General features: G+C 38.7%; 1 protein-coding gene across 2 annotated transcripts in view; it reads right to left on the bottom strand.

The window, feature by feature from the left end:
- The window catches only part of NAA15 (N-alpha-acetyltransferase 15, NatA auxiliary subunit), a 73,094-nt gene that overhangs the window by 34,002 nt on the left and 16,863 nt on the right, over nucleotides 1–22,229 (bottom strand). For both annotated transcript variants that reach the window (XM_054717720.1, XM_054717719.1), the window contains exons 2-6: nucleotides 12,784–12,868; nucleotides 9,226–9,330; nucleotides 6,865–7,022; nucleotides 4,934–5,068; nucleotides 3,601–3,754 (exon numbers count right to left, since the gene is read on the bottom strand). In XM_054717720.1, coding sequence (XP_054573695.1) covers nucleotides 3,601–3,754; nucleotides 4,934–5,068; nucleotides 6,865–7,022; nucleotides 9,226–9,330; nucleotides 12,784–12,868 — 637 coding nt within the window. The remainder of the gene's footprint in view (nucleotides 1–3,600; nucleotides 3,755–4,933; nucleotides 5,069–6,864; nucleotides 7,023–9,225; nucleotides 9,331–12,783; nucleotides 12,869–22,229) is intronic.

Below are 22,229 nucleotides of genomic sequence, written 5' to 3' on the forward strand. Positions count from 1 at the left end.
TTTTAACTATGAAGCTATTCTGCTGTAGTACCTATATTCATGGTCACATCCAAAACCTGTGTTTTCTAGTGCTTCCAACTACCAAATAGGAATCTTGCTTTAAGCTTAACTTACTTGTCTTCCTCCTTCTGGTCTTACTAACCCTATCCTTCAACCTTACAGAAAAACCACTCCTTTCTTTTCCTTTAGGCCAGCGGTCGCCAACCTTTCAGACTTCATGGACCACCAGTGGTCTGCAGACCACCAAACCCCATGGTCCGTGGACGACTGCTGCTTTAGGCCATCTCAGCAACCCGTAGACTCACTGCATGTCTTCTCTGGGCTGCACGACCAATCTCGTCCCTGAATGATTATTAGCAGCCCCCAGTATCAAAATCAGTCTCAAACCTCAGCTCCCTTATTTAGCAATTTAAGGCCTGGATCATCCCAAATTGTTTGCTCCACACCTTCTCACACACAAAAAAGCAAAATCATCAGATGAATGGACAGAGACACTGGTTTCACTACAAATATATGAGCTCCAAACTCACATAAGCCTCAAACACTACTCAAAATTCTTATCCTTAATGAAACAGCTCCTATTGACCAAAAGTATTATTTTCAAACTATAACTTCATCCTTACACCATTTGCTCTCACCAGGTAATAAAAAATATTTAGTGAGTGCTTACTTTATGCTAGTGACTTTGAAATGTTTCACATGCAATAACTAACTCAATTCTCAACTCTATGAGTTAGGTTACCATTAATTTCATAATTTTAAAGCAGAGAGGACTTAATCCTATATAATAAAAGGCTAATATGCAAATAGACCGAACAGCAGAACAATCGAACAACCAGTCGCTACGACGTGCGCTGACCACCAGGGGGCGTGCGTTGAACATGGCGGGTGTCAGTGGTGGCGGGATAGTAGAGTAGGTGAGTGGGGGTGCCAGACCAAGGCGGGGCACCAGCTGCCATCATTAGGGTGAGCCTCTGGTGGTTACTGAAAATTCTTTGCTCCCCTGCACCACGGTCCCGCCCGGTGCTTGCACCTGGCTGCCGGCGCCGGCCCCTCTCACACCCACTGCTGGTGCCTGGTGCCGGCCCGATCACTTGGCACTGTCAGTGGGTGTGAGTGGCAGCTGCCAGCACCAATCGCCCCTCAGGGCTTCTCCACCTCACCCTGTTCCTGAGGGGAGATTGGGGTTGACAGCCGCCTCTTGCACCCACTGCCAACGACGGCCCCACTCACACCCGCTGCTGGCACCAGCCCCAATCCCCACAGTTCCTTTCAAGGTGCACGAATTCGTGCACTGAGCCCCTAGTTAAGTATAACTTGCTGAAGGTCATTCAGCTAGTTAATTGTTGGAGTCAGGATTTGAACCCAAGCAATTAGGCTGAATGAGCACATATTCTTAATGTCTACACCAGCAGTTCTAACCAGAGGCACTTTAGCCAGCCAGGGAACATTTGGCAATATCTGGAGAATTTTTAGTTGTCACAGTAAAGGGAGGTGGAGGGGAGGATGGTATGGTATCTAATGAACAGAAGCTAACGATGCTGCTAAACATTCTGCAACATACAGGACACTTCCACCCCCAACATCTGTCTCAAAATCTCAAACGTGCTGAGATTGACAGCCTGCTTTATATTAACCCAAAGCCTACTTTACTAAGAATATACAAAATATCCGGCAACTTTTCTCCCCTACTTTTCACCATCCACATTTCCTTCCCTTCATCTTCTCCCACATTTTCTTTGTAAAAGAAACTGACAGAATAAGAATTAATGAAACTTTCTGTCTATCTATATGCCCACTCCCTTACTCCAAGAAGTTCCCAAATTATCCTGACTCCCACCCCACCATTAACAACAATGCCTTTATTACTGGAATTCCCAAAGATCAATGATTCTACTCTCATTTCCTTTCTATTCTCTTTATATATATTGTCCCCAAAACCTGACTCACTGCAGGTATTCAACACATTTTATGGAATGAACCAATGGCTCTGTTTCCTACTTTACTGAGAAAATGAAAGCAATTAGAACTCCCAAATGCCCACTACATCTACACATCCACTTGTCCATATAATCTACCATCTCTTGTTACTGGGGATGAACTAATCATGTTGTTACCTAAGACTAATCCTTAAACTAGATCACAAACCCTCTACTGCAGGCATCCTCAAACTACGGCCCGCGGGCCACATGCGGGTGTTTTTGCCGTTTTGTTTTTTTACTTCAAAATAAGATATGTGCAATGTGCATAGGAATTTGTTCATAGTTTTTTTTAAACTATAGTCCGGCCCTCCAACGGTTTGAGGGACAGTGAACTGGCCCCCTGTTTAAAAAGTTTGAGGACCCCTGCTCTACTGTATCAAATATTCTGTGTCTATTGGATCATTCTCAAGTAAACATAAGCACATGCTATATATAAAAATATTTTGTTGATCTTGTAACACGTTTTACCCATCACTGTTTCCTTCTAACTAATAAAGTTATCAAGAGAAGCAAATGAAATAATGTATTCAGAGTATTTTGAAAACTGTTGTGTACTTTCATAAAGAAACTGAGGCCCAAGACTTGCCCCTGATCATATAGCTAGTTAGGAGCCAGACAATCAAGGAATCTGAACTATTTTTTTTCCCCAATCTACTGATATTTCCATTAAGTAATAAATCTCCTCCCTTTATAACTAATAGGCCATTAAGGGATGACAACTCAAATGAAAGAGAGCTGTTCGGGATTTACAGTTCATAACTGAGGTTCAGAAACCTTAAATTTCCATTTTTTCTTGCCAGTAGCAATATCGTCTGCTCAAAGTCCATCTGGCAAATAATGGCTACTTCCAGTTTTATGTAACAGATACCACAGTTTTCTTGTGTTCAACTTCAAGGGAAGCCAATGGGATTTGGAACCAGCAAATTTCAGTTCCCTGGACTAACAAGGGTAAAGCAACATTTTAGATGATAATTCCTAAAAAGTACTTGTATTTTTAATTGTCATTCTTTCATTTTCCATTATCACTCCCTCAACTCTTAAAACCATAAAACTCCCTTTTTTTTCAGCCCTATAATAAATGGCAGCATTAACAATTTTTATTTAAAAACCTATCCTCCTATTGCAATCCACATATATAAAACCAAATCTCTGATTTCAATTCATGTTCTTTCTATATCCAGATAAACTATAAAGAACTTTAGGAATGCCCCATATATACTTTAGTAAAGATTGATATATCTATATAAGAAATCTGGTATACACATCCTGTTCTGCTAATAAGATGTTTCTAAGAAATTTAATCCTATGCTATATAAAATTAAGCAATTACCTCCTGTGTTTTTTTATCAACCCCCTATATTTTATGATCAAAAATACTTCATTTAAAGAAAAAACATTTTGAGACACTTCATTCAATAATTTTTATGGTTCAACATTTTTTTACCTATAATATTCATTGTTTAAATGTAATTTTCCCAGATTAAAAATTATTCAAACAGGTTTTCCATCATCAAAAAGTTGAATTACATGCAATTTCCAATAGCAACTAAATTTTTAGCCTTGCTCTTTGTCATAATTAAATGCTAGAATAAATTATATTCTTTAAAAAAAAAAATACCTTTGGTTTCTTCTACAGCAAGTTTATCACAAATCTGCTTTTCATAGGTACAAAGGTGTTCCAGGGCTTCTCTATAGAGACCTGCTTCCCGAAGAACTTGATTCTGATATAAAAGGAGTTCACTATATTCATAATCCACTTTATCAGGGGATGTCTATATATGGATATAAGGAATATTAACAGTTAAGAATTTTGTTTTCATATTAGAAAATTGTTTATACACTCAAATACATACAAGAAGTCTAAGGATACAATCTGATTGATAAAACTAATTTTTTTAAATTAGTAAATATCTGTATAGGGAACAATTAAATAAATAATGACAGTGTTAACTTATAACCCACTGACTAAGAATCCCTAAGTCCTTACATATAATAAATAAATAGGGGGAAAGGAAAGCTCTTACTTAATAGCAGAATGTCAAATAATAAATCTAGAAGGAATAAGAATAATCACCACTTTGCAACTATCACTGAAACAGTTGATTCAAGCAAGAATCATAATCAATAAATGCTAAAACTAGTGGATAAATGTAAAATTTGATGAAAAGGCTACCCCATAAAGTCTCGAATTGTGTATTAACACAAAGAGAAAAAAATAACAAAGAAAAAATAAGTTTATAGTGAAGAAAACTAATAGATACCACCTTATCCAAGTGATCAAACAGAACAGACAGACATTTTGTGCCTCTTAATGTGATGAGCTGAGAAGGGCTCAACAACACTCTGTGGTTTACTGCCAAAAATACTAACTATAACTAATTATGAGGAACCACCAAACAAATCCAAATGGATGGACATTCTACAAAAAAGCAATGCCCTATATTCTTCAGAAATATCAATGTCATGAAGTACAAAGGAAGTCTTCAAAACTTCCAAAGATTAAGAGACCAAAGAGAAATCATAAGCAAATGTAAAGTATGATTCTAAACTAGATCCTGAAATGAGAAAAGAAAAATCTAGAAAGAATATAAACAATTGATAAATGGGCTAGAGATTAGATAGTCTATCAATGTTAAGTTTCCTAATTTTTAAATACTCTACACAGTACTATCCTATAGAGTTCACGACTATAGAGTTATTCTTAGGAAATACCACATGGAAACATTTAGGAGTCAAAGAGCATTGTGTCTGCAAGTACTCACAAATGTTTTTAGAAGAAAATGTAAACAGATAAATAGATATAGAGATTATAAGGTAAATGTGTCAAATATTAAATTAATAATGTGTGAACTCCTCTAGGAAGTTCTTTGCATACTATTCTTGTACACTTCTTTCTTTTAGTTATATTTACAATCGGACCTAGTTTACTAGGTCTGGCTTCTGAGTGTTACCTGTTGTGTTTTCCTAAACTCTTCTAAAATCTTTGCTGCCATTTCATAATCTTCTAATAAGTGGTAAGCAATAGCGTAACCAATCCATGATGCTCTCTGGGCAGGTCGAAGCTGAAGTAATTGATATCTTGTTTCCTTCAAGGCAGGGGGGAAAAAAACTATTTCTTAGGTTTACAGTGAAAGCATATGCTTCTTAAAAAGATCATATTAATTCCCCCACAACACTAAGCAATTTGCAACACAATGCAGGGAATAATATCAGAAAACAGTTTCAAATATCCATATTGTATACCTTTATAGAAGCAAAAAAATATTTGTTAAGAAGCACAATGAAGCCGAAACCGGTTTGGCTCAGTGGATAGAGCGTCGGTCTGCGGACTGAAAGGTCCCAGGTTCGAGTCCAGTCAAAGGCATGTACATTGGTTGCGGGCACATCCCCAGTAGGGGGTGTGCAGGAGGCAGCTGGTTGATGTTCCTCTCTCATCGATGTTTCTAGCTCTCTATCCCTCTCCCTTCCTCTCTGTAAAAAAAAATCAATAAAATAGCCGAAACTGGTTTGGCTCAGTGGATAGAGTGTCGGCCTGCTGACTGAAAGGTCCCAGGTTCAATTCCGGTCAAGGGCATGTACCTTGGTTGTGGGCACATCCCGAGTAGTGGGTGTGCAGGAGGCAGCTGATCGATGTCTCTCTCTCATCGATGTTTCTAACTCTCTATCCCTCTCCCCTTCCTCTCTGTAAAAAAATCAATAAAATATACTTTAAAAAAATCAATAAAATATATTAAAAAAAAAAAAAAAAGCAGCAGCACAATGAAGCCCTAGCCTGTGTAACTCAGTTGGTTGGAGCATTGTCCAGTGTACAGAAAGGTCATAGGTTCAATTCCTGGTCAGGGCACATACCCAGGTTGCAGGTTCAATCCCAGATCTGGGTGCATACAGGAGGCAACTAAGTGATGTTTCTCTCCCTCTCTCTCTCTCTCTCTCCCCCCCCCTCCCCTTCCTCCCTCTCTCTTCCTTTCTATCTCTAAAGTCAATTTTAAAAAACATATTCTCGGGTAAGGATTTTTAAAAGGGTACAATGAAGCCTCCAAGGTAATCTTGTAATTAAAAAAAAAGTTATAACTAGGTACTCATCATTATTTCCTGATTTATTAGCTCTAAGAAAAGACAGGATGGAAAAAATAGTACAAAGGAAAAACATTTTTAAAAAAATACAATGCACAACTACTGAATTAAGATCTATAGAAAACAACTCAGCAGGTACTACTGGGAAAAAAGAGAAAACAAAATCATCTAATTTAATAGAATGTTTAAGAATTAAAATGTAGCCGTAACCAGTTTGGCTCAGTGGATAGAGCGTTGGTCTGCGGACTGGAAGGTCCTGGGTTCGATTCCGGTAGAGGGCATGTACATTGGTTGCGGGCACATTCCCGGTAGGGGGCATGCAGGAGGCAGCTGGTCGATGTTTCTAGCTCTCTATCCCTCTCCCTTCCTCTCTCTGAAAATTCAATAAAATATATATTTTTTAAAAAAGGAATTAAAATGTAGCTACAAAGACAGAATATTAATTTCAATGAGGGTAAAAATAAACAAAAAAAATTTGCTTCCCAGAAAAATTTAACTAATATTTAAATGTTAATAGCAGACAAAGGCATTGCCTATGTGAGGAATAGTGTTAATTTTTACTGAATTGATTAACTAAATTCTATAGAGTAATCTAACTGCCTCATAGTAAAATAATTTATTTTTAAAATCTGGGAAAAAAAAGAATCTGAATAGTCCAGTCATTAACACAATCACTGCTGGGGGAAGGTGTAAGATTTAATTAAATTCTTTTTAAAAATGGAAGATTTTGTTATCAGAAAGTACTCAAAAAAGGTTTATATTTTAACTATTTTCTCCTAGAATAAAATACATTCTCTATTTCACTTACCCTGTAACCCTCAAGATCTCGCATTTGAATCTGTAGTAAAGAAAGGTCCCTTAAGATTTGAAGATTGTCTTTATCCCATTTTAGCGCATTTCTGTAACACTTAATGGCTTCATCATATTTCTTGTCTGACCTCTGGAGAAGGCCATAAACATGCCAACCTAAAAGAATTAGTTAAGGATACAACCTAAAGGACTTAGTTAAGCCAAGACATAGTATTCCAATAATATTCCCCAGGAAACGCAGAGAACTATAGCTATTTATAAAATTACAAGCATTAAATAAAAAGAAGATAATATAAAGATACAATAGTTTTAATACAATGGAAAACAGTACAGCTTTTCAAACCAGAGCAAACAGGTCTAGCCTGCCTTGTTAGCTCTATGACCTTCGATAAGTTATTTAATCTGGCCATGTTTCCTCAATTATAAAACGTAAATAGAAAGTCTATAAAGCAAAGCATTAGTTTGGTGACTAATTGGAATAACACATATAAAGTGCTCACTGGCTGGCATCTAATGCTCAATAAATATTAGTTAATATCTAAAGAAAAAAGAGGGAATGGGTATCCACAACATACAATTACTTTAAATGATGTATATTTTCTTTTCTTTAGCTAACATGGTCCTCAGGAGAAAACTCTTAGTGCAGAACGAAGTTCCTAAAAATTAACCACATATAAAATAAAAATATTCATTCCACATATATTAAAATGTCTTAATAATTAGGGTGGTAGATGACCCAAATGGGCAGTCTCCTGCCTGCAAAGAACTTAAGAGTCTAATAAGAGACATATATACAAGTAAGCAAAATTACATGTTGTAAAAACAAAACAAAAAAGATGGAATAAAGGGGAAAAATATGTATTTCCACTTCCCTAATTCAAGTACTTTTCACTTTAGATCTTAATTACTACGACAATTATCCATCTTCCCACCTACAGTTCTGCTTTTATTCTCTCCTGCCAAAGTAACCTTTCTAACACATAAATAATCAAAAGGAAAAAAATCCACTCCCCTTTCCAGAAATTTACAGAAGTTTCTCTTTCAGATCAGGTTCAAAAATTTTAATTTAATAACTTTTATAGCAGGGAGTTTTCAAGAACAGTAAAATATAGAATATCTAGGGTGGCATGTTTAGCTAAAAATATATATTTAAAATAAAATTCTACTTGAAAAATAATCTTTTCATAATATGAATGACAAAATAAAGCTTAACAAAATCTTCTGTTGACTGGAACATGGTTTTGAAAAGCCTAAAACACACTACCCTTTATAATCTGCCCCCATTATCTACCTTCCCATTCCTCCCCATTTCAATCACCTCTTGAGCACTGTAACACCTTTTAACTGCCTCTAATCTTCACCTCCTAAAAATTTACCTTCAAGGAGTCTTATGTCCATCAAGAGGAACCCAATTATATAAACCAGGGCAAATAACATATAGAACACTATGCAATCATTAAAAATGATAAAAAGATATCTACAATAATCTGATTAACTAATATTTGCTTACCTTTTTAGTTTCTGGTTATTCCCAACTCACTTTTTTTTTACTGGAATAGTGATAATTTTTTAACATGCACTAACATTTCATGTAATACTCAGAAATGTTCTGTATATGCTTCTAAATGAATCCCTTTCATTTCTTAAAGTGTACTATGCCAAGGGCCTGGTAAACATTTGAAAATCTGCTAAGTGTTTCAGCACTTAAAATTGTGTTTGCCCACAAAATAGGCAAAAAAAATATATTTTATTTAAAAATGACTTAAAAAATAGCAAGCCACAATCTTTCCCTCTATATTTCCTCAGACATTTGTACTTGCTGCTACCCTCATATTTCCCTTACTAAAATAAAATTTATCTAGCATAGTAATTAGCATTATCAGGGACTTTGTTAAGCATCATTAAATCTTTACAACACCACAGTAAGGTGGTTCTGATTACCCTCATTTTACGCATGAGGAAACTAAGCCCTAAGATCACAACCAGAAAGAAGGTGAGCTGGGATTCAAACCTAAGTGAAGTATACTCCTAAACCTGTGCTCTTAATCAGTGCACTATATGGCTTCTAATATTCCTTAGTGTACACCCTTCTTTATATTCATGACAAGGTCTGTGGGGTGCCTTCTTTTTGAATCATGAGAAGAGTTTCCATAGATACTTTAAAAAGGCAAGTCCATTAATCTGTAAATAGATGCATTAGAACATAGTAGATATGTAAAAGTGTTCACTGAATGAAGGCAGTTGCTATTCCTCTGGAGTTACATGGTAAGAGGAATATAAAACTGCTGATTCCCAAACTACTTACTGCCTTAGCTCAAGAACCCAAATCCAATCTTTATATATATCTCAAAAAGGATACACACATGACTCTTCAAGTCATTTCTCAAACCTCTACGAACCAATTCATAAGCTTCTTCCTTTTTACCCAAACAGTTCAATGTTAATCCTTTCATAGCCAGAGTTTCTATTAAAAAATAAAAAGTAGGAAAAAGAAAGAAATTAAACATTTAAAATAGTTAACAAAAAAGATAACCATAATCTCAAAGACAAATGTTACATTTCCCTAAGAACTGAAGATTATTAGGAAATTTTCCAGGTTTGCACAGAATTAAAATATTTTAAAAATCGACAAACCAAAGTTAAACCACATTTCTATACTCTAGACCTCCCTAGATTTTTTTTTTTAGATGAAAGGTACAAAATGCATTAATATCTGGAAATTCATATGCTAACAAGATATAACAGCTCTATTACTATTCTTCAGGGAAATTCTATAGAGTGACCTTATATAATTACTCCTTCAAGGTATGAAAAACTTTATCACAAAACAGACTTTACTTCTTTGAACCCAAATTAGAGATTAAAATCACTGCTCAATGATTAAAATATACATATAAATTATATACTTACACATTTCTGATATGCATAAATTTCATTCTTTTACAATGATTCTTTAGGATATTATTAAATATACAAGTAAAAGAAGATATCAGACTCCTGTCACTCACAATTAACAGATTAAAAGAGAGAGTTGAGCCCAAGCCGGTTTGGCTCAGTGGATACAGAGTCAGCCTGCGGACTGAAGTGTCCGAGGTTCCATCCCTGGCCCTGACCCCAGTAGGGGTGTGTGTGGAAGGCAACCAATCGATATGTATCTCTCTTCATTCACTCTCTAAAAAATCAATGGAAAAATATCCTCGGGTGAGGATTAACAAAAAAAATAAAATAAAATAAATACAAGAGGAAGTTTAGGGCAACATGAATATTTTAGAAAAGGCAAAAAAATTAATTTTATAACATATATTTTATGATGTAAAAAATAATAAAAATATTCATTATAATGTATTTGCCTAATTTTTAGAACTAAAATTTATAATTTATAGAAAAATTATGTAGGAATAAAAAATAAGGTTCAAAAGGAAAAAAAACATTTATAGGAAAGTACAGATAAAGAAATAAAAGCAAAAAAGGGGAGAAATCATGTACTAAATTGTTATAAATCATCCTATATAACAAAAGGCTAATATGCAAATCGACCAAATGGTGGAATGACTGGTCACTATGACATGCATTGACCACCAGGGGGCAGATGCTCAATGCAGGAGCTGCCCCCTGGTGGTCAGTGCGCTCCCACAGAGGAAGGAAGCGCTGCTCAGCCAGAAGCCGGGTTCACAGCTGGCAAGTACAGTGGTGGTGGCAGGAACCTCTCCCACCTCCGTGATGTCCAACTGTCGGGGAGTGGGCCTAAGCTGTCAGTTAGACATCCCCTGAGGGCTCCCAGGCTGGGAGAGGGTGCAGGCCGGGCTGAGGTACCGAGGTACCCCTCTCCCTCCAATGCACAAATTTCATGCAGCGAGCCTCTAGTGCTGTACACTTTTCTAAATGAAAAGAAAGCAACCAAATATATTTGGCAAGGTACGGTAAAGAGTAACCCTTTGTTATCAAACAAGTAAAATGTATTCTTACAAGTTTTACCAAACATCTTAAAGTTCCTTAATTAATGGAGCCCCGGGTTGCCATTACGTTTACGACAAACCATCATTTTATGTACTGTTAAAATATTTTCAATTAAATTACAATCCTTCATGTGCAACCTGATTTCAGGTATGTTAAAATATGAGAAACTGCACTTTAGAACAATGAAATTTGGTCTCTGCTATATTGAAATTCTATCATTACATTACTAAAAGTTACATGACCGGTATGCATACTTTAGAAAAAAATGTAAACTACCTAATATCCAGCTGGCCAGCAAAAAATATATTTAACATTAAAAAAGTGTTAGCCCTAGCTGGTTTGGCTCAGTGAACAGAGCGTCGGCCTGCGGACCCAAGGGACCCCAGGTTTGATTCCAGTCAAGGGCACGTGCCTCGGTTGCAGGCTCCTCCTGGGCCTGGGCGCTGATCAGAGCGCATGCAGGAGGCAAGCAATTGATGTGTTTCTCTCACATCGATGTTTCCCTCTGTATTTCCCTCTCTTCCACTCTCTCTAAAATCAATGGAAAAATATTCTCGGATGAGGATTAAAAAAAAAAAAAAAAAAGGAAGAAAATAGTGCTTTTATTTTAATAAAAGTAAAGAAAGCTAATAGAAAACTATTACTCTCTCCAATAGTGAGAAAACTATCAAATTAATTACCAGAGCCATGTTTCCTAACTATACAACTCTGAAACAACTATACAACTGTGAAAGCTTATTTTCCCATTGCCTCATCACAAGTTTAGCTAAACACTCTTCCCTTACTCTACAAACATCTCACTGTCCAATCTTCTACGCTCACATGGCAAAAACTAAAAGGCAAAAAAATTTTCAGAACATTACAATATACAAATCATGCATTAAATATGACCGTCTGGAAAAACTAATTAAGATATAATGCTAAATAAAAAGACGCTGAGACCAAATGGGCACTTTCTGAATAATTATTATCCTACCTAATAATAGAGTAATATGCAAATTGACCGTACCTTTGCTACACCCACAAGCCACGCCCACCAACCACGCCCACCAGGAAACGGTTGCAGGGACGTTGGGGTGTGGCGGAGCCCAAGGCCGGGAAAGCCTCGGGCACCAGCGGGGAGCCTGCACGGATCGCAGGCAACGACCAGGGGGTCGGCTCCTACGATCCGTAGCAGGGACGCTGGGTGCGGCCAAGCCCAAGGCCGGGAAAGCCTCGGGCGGAGGCTTTCCTGGCCTTGGGCACCAGCGGGGAGCCTGTACGGATCGCAGGCAACGACCAGGGGGTCGGCTCCTAAGATCTATAGCAGGGACGCTGGGTGTGGCTGAGCCCAAGGCCGGGAAAGCCTGGGGCGGAGGCTTTCCCGGCCTTGGGCACCAGCGGGGAGCCTGCATGGATCGCAGGCAACCACGGGGGTCGGCTCCTACGATCCGTAGCAGGGAGGCTGGGGTGCAGCAGAGCCAAGGCCGCCGCCCAGGGCCAAGCCCTGACCTTGAAAGAAGGCAGAAGGCGGTGGCCACAGCCAAGGCCTGGGTCCCCGGTGCCGGCAGAAAACTGGTGCAGGCAGCCAGGTGAATGAAGGTCTATTGCACGAATCTTCGTGCAAACGGGCTGCTAGTAAGGAATAAAGTTCCCCAGCTCAAAATTCTAAAGCAAAATTTCTTTATAGCATCTTAATTTACTGATTCAACTTAAATAAGCCTATTTATTCTACTAGATGCTTCTGCCTCCCCTACCATGCTTATTCTCAAAATAGGTAAGTCAGAACTCAAGTAAAATGTGTATAGCATTTTCTTGACACTAAATTCAAAAAACAAACATCAAGGATAAGAAAGTCCATTCTCTCTGGAAATTATTTAAGGCATCTGAGAGTGATAGAGCCCAAATAAATGAAGCCAGACAAGTAAGCAAAGCCTTATCTATTTATACTCACAAGTAAGCATATGGTATTTACACTTACCTCCATGCTCTGCAAATTTGGGATTAGAGAGGATTTGTTTACAGAATTTCAACCCATTTCTATACTGTTTATGCTCATAACATCTCTGTCAAAGAAAAAAAAAAATTAAGTTTAGCAAGAAATGCAAAAAGTTTAAATTCGATGCTAAATTTTTTATTCTGTTACACACAATAGAATAATCAAAGATTATTTCCATATTCTCCTAAATCCCAGTAAAAAAATACAGAAGGTTCAAATACATAAAGTAAAACAAAAGGGCAGAATATAGATTAGAAAAAATAAAATCATTAGCTCACTCCAAAGGTCCAACAATTATTATATAAAGTGAAATCTGAAAAAAAGTAAAAGTGCAGAAATTACATTTCAAAATAAATTTTCTTTTTAACTGAAGGAAAGAAGTCTTTCAAGCTGCAAAGGGACAAACAAGTGTGTGCAAAGTAATAAGAAAAAGGATAAAGACCCACACCATGAAACATCATAATGAAATTTCAAAGCCCAAAAAGGAAAGGTCCTTAAAAACTTCCAGAGAAAGAGAAGGAAAATAACAAACAAACATAAGAATGATCTGTAATTATAATGGCGCCTAACTTTTATTCCACAGTAGTACTACAATATTGCAGAAGGCCAGAAAACTATACACAGCCTTCAAAATTCAGTGGAAAATAAGTTTCAATCTAGAATTCTATTCCCAGCCAAATTAGCAATCAACTATATGAGTAATGTGACATTTTAAGGCTTCTCAGAAAGCTAAAATTTTATTTCTATGTATTCTCCCTTAGAAAGCTTATTAAAAAGAATCAAAACAAATTTAACAAGACAACATGGAAGTTAGTAATTAAGGAATCTAATGCAGAAAAAAGAACTAGAGAACAACCACTCCAAAATGAAACAGGAAGCCAAAGGACACCATGGAATAAGTTTCCAGCAAGGGCAAAAATGGAACTGATATACTTCATAATATGGAAAATATTATTTATAAGTACATAACAGAAGTACAGGCACATTTGGGGGAAAAGTAACAGGTCTACAGAAAACCAGACAACTGCCCAGCTGGTGTAACTCAATGGTTGAGCAACGAGGAGGTCATGGTTTGATTCCCCAGTCAGGGCACATGCCCAGGTTGCAGGCTAGATCCCCAGTGTGGGGCGTGCAGGAGACAGGCAATCAATGATTCTCTCTCATCATTGATGTTTCTATCTCTCTCTCTCCCCCTCTCCCTTCCTCTCTGAAATCAATTAACAAAAGGAAAGAAAACCAGATAACTGCATAAATGAGATAGGTATTAACTCCAGGAGAAAAGCTTAGATAAGGAAGAAAGTGTGATCTTATTGTAATACTAGTAGCCCTGCACACGAATCCGTCCACCAGTAGCTCTCTGTGGGGCCTGGCCACTCCACTCCCGCTGCCCAGAGGCTCTCTGTGGCCCAGAGGCCCATCGGTGCCCCTTCCTGGCCAGAGGCCCATCCGCAGCCGGGCGCAGAACGCTTGCCTTGTCACCGCGGCGAAAAAGCAAGCATTCCGCCAGGCTGCTCACGCTGCCCGCTCTCAGCAGCCGCCCCCGCAGGGATGGGGGACTCCAGCGGGGCTGAGAGGACTGGGCACTGCCATCTTGTGGCTATGGGTGTCACCATATTTGTGACGGAGTAACGGTTAATTTGCATATTACCCTTTTATTAGATAGGAATAGAAGCCCGGTGCACGAAATTCTTGCATGGGGGTGGTGAGGTGGGGTGGGTGTGTCCCTCAGCCCAGCCTGCACCCTCTCCAATTTGGGACCCCTCAAGGGATGTCTGACTGCCCATTTAGGCCCGATCCTGGTGGCAGTCGAACATCCCTCTCACGATCCAGGACTGCTGGCTCCCAACCACTTGCCTGCCTGCCTGATTGCCCCTAACCGCTTCTGCCTGCCAGCCTGATCACCCCCTAACTGCTCCCCTGCCGGCCTGGTCACCCTAATTGCCCTCCCTTGCCAGTCTGGTCACCACTAACTGCCCTCCCCTGCTGGCCTGGTCGCCCCCAACTGCCCTCCCCTGCATGCCTGGTCGCCCCCAACTGCTCTCCCCTGCAGGCCTGGTTGCCCCTAACTGTCCTCCCCTGCAGGCCTGGTCGCCACTAACTGCCCTCCCCTGCCAGCCATCTTGTGTCAACATGGGGGCGGCCATCTTGTGTGTTGGAGTGATGCTCAATTTGCATATTACCTCTTTATTATATAGGATTTGGCTTAACAGTGAACAACACATACAAGATTATAAAAATGTAAATATTAAGTACTAACTTACTGAAATATTGTGATATGAGGTAATGATGAAAAGGAGAGGGCAAACATGGTAATGATGTGGTTCTAAGTCCTCATTTTCCATAACCAAAAGTCAACAAATGTCTAAAAGTCATTTATCACCTTGGCTGGTGAGGGTCAGTAGTTATAGCATCAGATAGCACACAGAGGGGCTGTGGGTTCATATCACAGTCAAGGGGGTACGTATCTGGGTTGTAGGTTCGATCCCCAAACTCTGGGTACATGCAGGAGGCAAATGATTGATTTGTCTCTCTCATATCAATAGCTCTCCCTCTCACTCTTCATCCTTCCCTCCCTCCCTTCCACTGTCTCTAAAAATCAATGGAAAAAAAATATCCTTGGGTGAGGATTAACAACAACAACCACAAAAAAAAGAGTCATGTATCATTAAATAGTGATATATTGTTAAACAAAAGAAAGCAAATACCAGATAAAATGGCTAGAAGGACTGAGGGTGCTTGGTGGCAAAGGGAAGAATTACTTTTTTTTTTTTAATCATTTGACTTTTAGGTATTAACATGTGATTTCATAATAATTATTTTTTAAATCACTGTATGTTACAAAAAATAAAAAAAACAAAAAAAACCTGCATCTAAAAGATATTATTCACTGTCTAAATTTTACTCACAACTTTTGAAATAATATATTTAAAATCTGGGAGGGATAGTTAATGCAAAAGATGACAAAATGATAGAATGTGTAGTAACTTTTTACATGTAGCATCAAGAAACCAATTGTTTACAGCTCAATACTACAGCCAACTATAGAGTTGTTCTACACCAACTATGTACTCACCATCTTGTTTGTTGTTTCACATCTCAAACTTAACATATCCCAAACACAACTGATTTCACCCCAAAATCTATTCTTCACCAAGTCTTTTCCATTTCAGTATATACCTTCCCCTCAATTCATCCAACCAGATGATGATAAAAAAAACAAAAACACTAATTATCCTTGGTCCTTTCTTTCCCTCATACTTTCATCCTCTAGTAAAGGAGTGGGGAAACTTTTTTTCTGCCAAGGGCCATTTGGATATTTATAACATCATTCTCAGGCCATACAAAATTATCAACTTGAAAATTAGCCTGCTATATTTGGTCAAACATTTAATTAACTCACCCCTAATTCCTTGGCAGGGCCAGATCAAATGAATCCACAGGCCAGAGGTACCCCACCCCTGATCTAGTAGGTCCATCAGTCCCAGTTTCTCTGCAATTGCTTCCTAACTCTTTGCCCCTCCCACAGTCAACAGCACTCAGCAGGCTGAATGACCTGGGGGATAAGAGGAAGAGGAAGGGAAGAACAAAAGTTATAACTTGGGAGTTGTTACCAAATGTATGTAACCAAAGAAACACAAGACTAAGCAACTAAACTTAGTGTTCCTATTTACTTAGCAGAAAGCTTAAAAATAACGTTTTTCTTATTTATATATATAAAAGCCTAAGCGGCCGAATGACCAGTCAACCAGTCGCTATGACACGCACTGACCACCAGGAGGCAGACGCTCAACACAGGAGCTGCCCCCTGGTGGTCAGTGCACTCCGACAGTGGGAGCGCCACTTAGCTAACTGACAGGTGCCAGACGCAGGGCTCATGGCTGGCAAGCATCACTGTGGCGGCGCGAGCCTCTCCCAATCAGGACTAACTGGGCACAAGCCCACGGCAGGCGCAGTGGGGCTGGGATGAGCGAAAGCGGCAGGCGGCATTGGACTGCCAGTTTCAGCTTGATCCCTGCAGGCCACGTCACGGGACCCAACCGGCGCATGAACCCGCAAACCAGGCCTCTAGTCTATACTAATAAAAGAAAAGCATGCAAATTGACCATCCCTCTGCTACGCCCAACAGCCAATCAGGAGCGAGTATGCAAATTAACCCAACAAAGATGGCAGTTAATTTGCATATACAGGCGGGCGCGGATCGAAGACTGAAGACAGCGTAAAAGGAAGCCAAGCGCTGCAGAAGGGAGGGAGAGATGCAGCGGAGACGGGAGCAAGGCAGCGGACAGGCCGCAGGAAGCCCTATTCTTGCAGGAATAAGCCCGAGGAAGCCCTATTCTTTTTTTTTTTTAATATATTTTATTAATCTTTTACAGAGAGGAAGGGAGAGGGATAGAGAGTTAGAAACATCGATGAGAGAGAAACATCGATCAGCTGCCTCCTGCACACCCCCTACTGGGGATGTGCCTGCAACCAAGGTACATGCCCTTGACTGGAATCGAACCTGGGACCCTTCAATCTGCAGGCCGACACTCTATCCACTGAGCCAAACCGGAATTCTTGCAGGAATCTTCCTGTAATGGGCCTCTAGTATAATTATAATAACAACAGTAAAAAGCATTAAAGGAAGCTATGATGTAAAGAACTAGGCTAGTTAAAAGGGTCGCTTAATTTGTCACATTTTCCAGGGAAAACATACATACAATGAACACTTTAAGTGCACTATTCTTAAAACCCTCAATTAGCTTTCTGAAAACTTATTTCTGTAAAAATGTATTAAAAGAACTACTACTTTTGGCCATGATGAGGTGAGGCTGAACTTGCCCTTCTCCAACAACAAAACTGGACAACCCTAACCGGTTTGGCTCAGTGGATAGAGAGTCAGCCTGCAGACTGAAGTGTCCCAGGTTCGATTCTGATCAAGGGCATGTACTTTTGGTTGCAGGCACATCCCCAGTAGGGGTGTGCAGGAGGCAGCTGATTGATGGTTCTCTCTCATCAACGTTTCTCTCTATCCCTCTCCCTTCCTCTCTATAAAAAAATCAATAAAATGTTTTTTTTTAAAAACGATGTTTCTCTTCCTCTAAAATCAATTTAAAAAACAAAACTGGACAAAATATCTATATTTATATATATAAAAGCCTAAGCGACTGTTCAACCAGTAGCTATGACACGCAGAGAGTTAGGAAGCCATTCCACTTAACCATTATAACTGACCACCAGGGACAGATGCTCAATGCACAGACATGGAAACATGGAACAGACTGATGAATCTCAGAGGGAAGCTGGGAGGGCAGAGGGTAGAAAGAGATTAACTAAAGATCTTATATGCATATTAGAGGCCCGGTGCACATCCTTCAGCCTGGCCCGCAGGGATTGGGCCAAAACCAGCAGTCCGACATCCCCCGAGGGGTCCCAGATTGTGAGAGGGCGCAGGCCAGGCCGAGGGACCCCATCGGTGCATGAATTAGTACACCGGGCCTCTAGTATGAAATAACTGTTGTCAGACACTGAACAACAGGCAGGGCTGGATTGTGAACCATTATGAGATGGAGGAATAAACCATGATGAGTTTAGAAATGCCACTGCTTTATAGATCACAGCACAAGAGAATCCCAAGCAGAGCACAATAGTCCACAAAGTTGAAGAGACAAAGATTGAAGTCCAACAACATCTGCAAAAACAATGGAATTATTCAGAGAAAGAAATCCAACAATTTGCAAATTATTGAATAATAAGTCTTGCATATGTAGGGTGAAACTTCATAAAGCCAAACAAAGCAGTAAGTTCAACATTTCTTAGGACGCACATGGTACCGAGAGTTCCAAGTAGCCAGAATAGAGCTTCAATAAACAGCTAAATTCAGTAAATACCAGTATTGTGGAAAAGTCTACTCAGTAAGAAGACAAAACTAGCCCTGGAGTAAGTATACTCCAGAGACCCACCCAAACAAAGCCACAGACAGATGTATAAGTACCTTCACTGCCTGCTGTGTAACAAAGTTTAACACTCTTTAAAGACAGTTAATCCAATAAAAACAATGTAAAATTCATAATGCCCAACACCCAATAAAAAATGAGTAAATTAGCTAAGAAACCGGAAAACATGACTCATAACCAGGAGAAATAAGAGAGAGAAATGATGGAGCAATGAGATAAGGATAATAAAACATCTATTATAAATGTGCTCATGAATTAAAAAATATAAACTGCCCTAGCTGGTTTGGCTCAGTGGATAGAGCGTCAGCCTGCAGACTGAAGGGTCCTGGGTTCGATTCCAGTCAAGGGCACATGCCCCGGTTGTGGGCTTGATCCCCAGTAGGGGCATGCAGGAGGCAGCCAATCAATGATTCTCTCTCATCATTGATGTTTCTATCTCTCTCTCCCTCTCCCTTCCTCTCTGAAATCAATAAAAAATATTAAAAAATAGATATATATATAAACATATTGCCCACACAGTGTGGCTCAGTGGTTGAGTGTCGACCTATGAACCAGGAAGTCGCCGTTAAATTCCGAGTCAGGGCACATGCCCGGGTTATGGGCTCAGTCCCAATAGGGCGAATGCAGGAGGCAGCCAATCAATGATTCTCTCTCATCATTAATGTTGATATCTCTTCCTCTCCCTTCCTCTCTAAAATGAGTAAAAATATATTGCAAAGAAAGAGTACTTCTACAGATGAAAAAATACAATTATGTACATTGAAAACTTCATCAGATAAAATTAAAACAATTATGACATCGAAGAAAAGATCAGTAAAATTGAAGACACACAGAAATAGAAACTAGCCACATTGAAGAGGAAAAAATAAATAAGCAGAGTCACAATGACTCTACAATAGAAAACTAAATTATAAAAGCATCACAGATCTAAATACGAGAGGTAAATAATAAAGTTTCTAGAAGAAAATATTTTTTAAATATCTTCATTATGTTGGATAGATAGAATCCCTTAAACAGGAAATTTAAAAATCAAAACAGTGTTTTTAAAAAAAGCAAGCCAGCCGAAACCGGTTTGGCTCAGTGGATAGAGCGTCGGCCTGCGGACTCAAGGGTCCCAGGTTCGATTCCAGTCAAGGGCATGTACCTTGGTTGCGGGCACATCGATGTTTCAATGTTTCTCTCTCATAGATGTTTCTAACTCTCTATCACTCTCTCTTCCTCTCTGTAAAAAATCAATAAAATATATTTTAAAAAAAACAAAAAAACAAGTATATCTTTCTTAAAATAGGCCAATTTGCTAATTATAAAAGTCATATATGACCATTGTTGGGAATTTACACAAATCAGGAAAATAATAAAATCAGTGTTAACTTTCTTTAAAAAATAAAAATAAATAAATAAAAAATAAAAAAGCAAGCCAGAGAAGACATATACAATAAATATGTCTAACAAAGATCTTTTTTTAAAAATATATATATTTTTTTATTGATTTCAGAGAGGAAGGGAGAGGAAGAGAGAGATAGAAACATCAATGATGAGAGAGAATCATTGATTGGCTGCCTTCTGCACGCCCCCTACTGGGGATCAAGCCCGAAACCCAGGCATGTGCCCTTGACTGGTATCGAACCTGGGACCCTTCAGTCCGCAGGCCAACGCTCTATCCACTGAGCCAAACCAGCTGGGGCTAACAAAGATCTTATATACAGAATATAAGTAGTTGAGTATTGACCCATGAACCAGGAGGTCACGGTTTGTTTCCTGGTCAGGGCATGCCTGGGTTGTATCATCACTGTGTCCTAATTCTAGCGTTACATTTAGATGTAATTTTTACATATCAGAAACAAAACTTTAAGGAATTAGTCAAGTTGTGAAAAGAACTGCCTTTGGAATCAAACAGCCCATGTTTCAAACACTAACTTCAGACAATAAAACATTTGTTATCTTAAGTACTTTGCTGAGTATCAAAAAGAATCTTTAAACCCTAGATATAAAGCATCAGAAATATATAAAATACTTCCTGTTTACTCTATGACAGGCATTGTGCTAAATGCTTTATAAGAAAAAATCATTTAAATATATTTTTCCCATTAGATACATATTTCATTACCATAATAAAATTTTTTGTGATTGTCTCATTTAATCTTAACAATGGAATGAAGCAGATACTCTTTTTATCTTCATTTTAGATGAAATAACTGAGGTCTAGAGAAATCAGTATATAATTTGGCCAAAGTCACACAGCTACTAAAGTCACAGGAAAAAAAGAGCCATTCCACTTAACCATTATAACTACCTCTCTACTACAGTCAAGTACCTAAAACAGAAAGAAAAAGAAGAGTTTTTCAAAAATAAAACCACTAACACAAATAATATAATCATTGTAGAAAGGAGAGAGCTAGAGAAAGAAAAAATTAAACTATATTCCCTTTTTAAAAATAAAATTTTAATCCAAAAATTATACAGCAGTCTACTACCCCACAGTATGAAGTGAACTTGTATAAATATAATTCATAACTAGCATATAAAATCATAGGCATTGATATTCTTTCTTGACATGCACAATGTGACTTTATTTTGTATAGCTGAACTTAAAATACTCAGGATTCCAGGGGTTTTTTTTCTTGGTATTACTGGAAATACCTTACATTGTTTACAGCACCACATTTTTTCAAAGAGATTTCACACTAACATCTCATTTAATCTTCATGATACTCCTGTAAACTAAGCACAAAAGGTTTAATCCTTATTGTATATACTAGAGGCCCGGTGCACGAAATTCGTGCACTGGGGAGGGTGTCCCTCAGCCCAGCTTGCACCCTCTCTAATATGGGACCCCTCGGGGGATGTCCAACTGCAGGATTAGGCCCGATTCCTGGAATCGGGCCTAATCCTGCAGTTGGACATCCTTCTCACAATCCGGGACCGCTGGCTCCTCACCGCTCACCTACCTGCCTGATTGCCCCCTAACTGCTTCCTTGCTGGCCTGATTGACCCCTAACTGCTCCTCTGCGGGCCTGATTGCCCCCAAATACCCTCCCCTGCTGGCCTGATCACCCCCAAGGCTTTTATTAGTATAGATATGACCCTGCACAGAACATTTTACTAACCCTGCTTTACAATAAGGGCTTGACGATTGAATCATTAGGACCAGACACCAAGATTTCCTTTCTTTAAATAGTGGAGGGAATACTTATCTTGTATTTAAGTTGCCCGGAAATTAAAATGAGATAATGACTTAGAAAAGCATAAAAGCACCACATAAAGACAACTGTCTTTTTAATGAAGTGGCAAAATGAAAAACACTTTTTATTCTCCCCTTCCTTCCTTTACAGCTTTTATTTAATCTTTGAAATTTATAAAAAATTCACTCCAATTTTCATTTCTTTACATTCAACATTATTTTGTATTGGTTTCAGGTTTTATATTAGTTACAGAATAGTGGTTAGACAATCATATACTTTACAAAGTGTTCCCCGATATTTCTAGTACCCA

The sequence above is a fragment of the Eptesicus fuscus genome, chromosome 6 (assembly GCF_027574615.1).
Source record: "Eptesicus fuscus isolate TK198812 chromosome 6, DD_ASM_mEF_20220401, whole genome shotgun sequence".
Taxonomy (NCBI): Eukaryota; Metazoa; Chordata; class Mammalia; order Chiroptera; family Vespertilionidae; genus Eptesicus; species Eptesicus fuscus.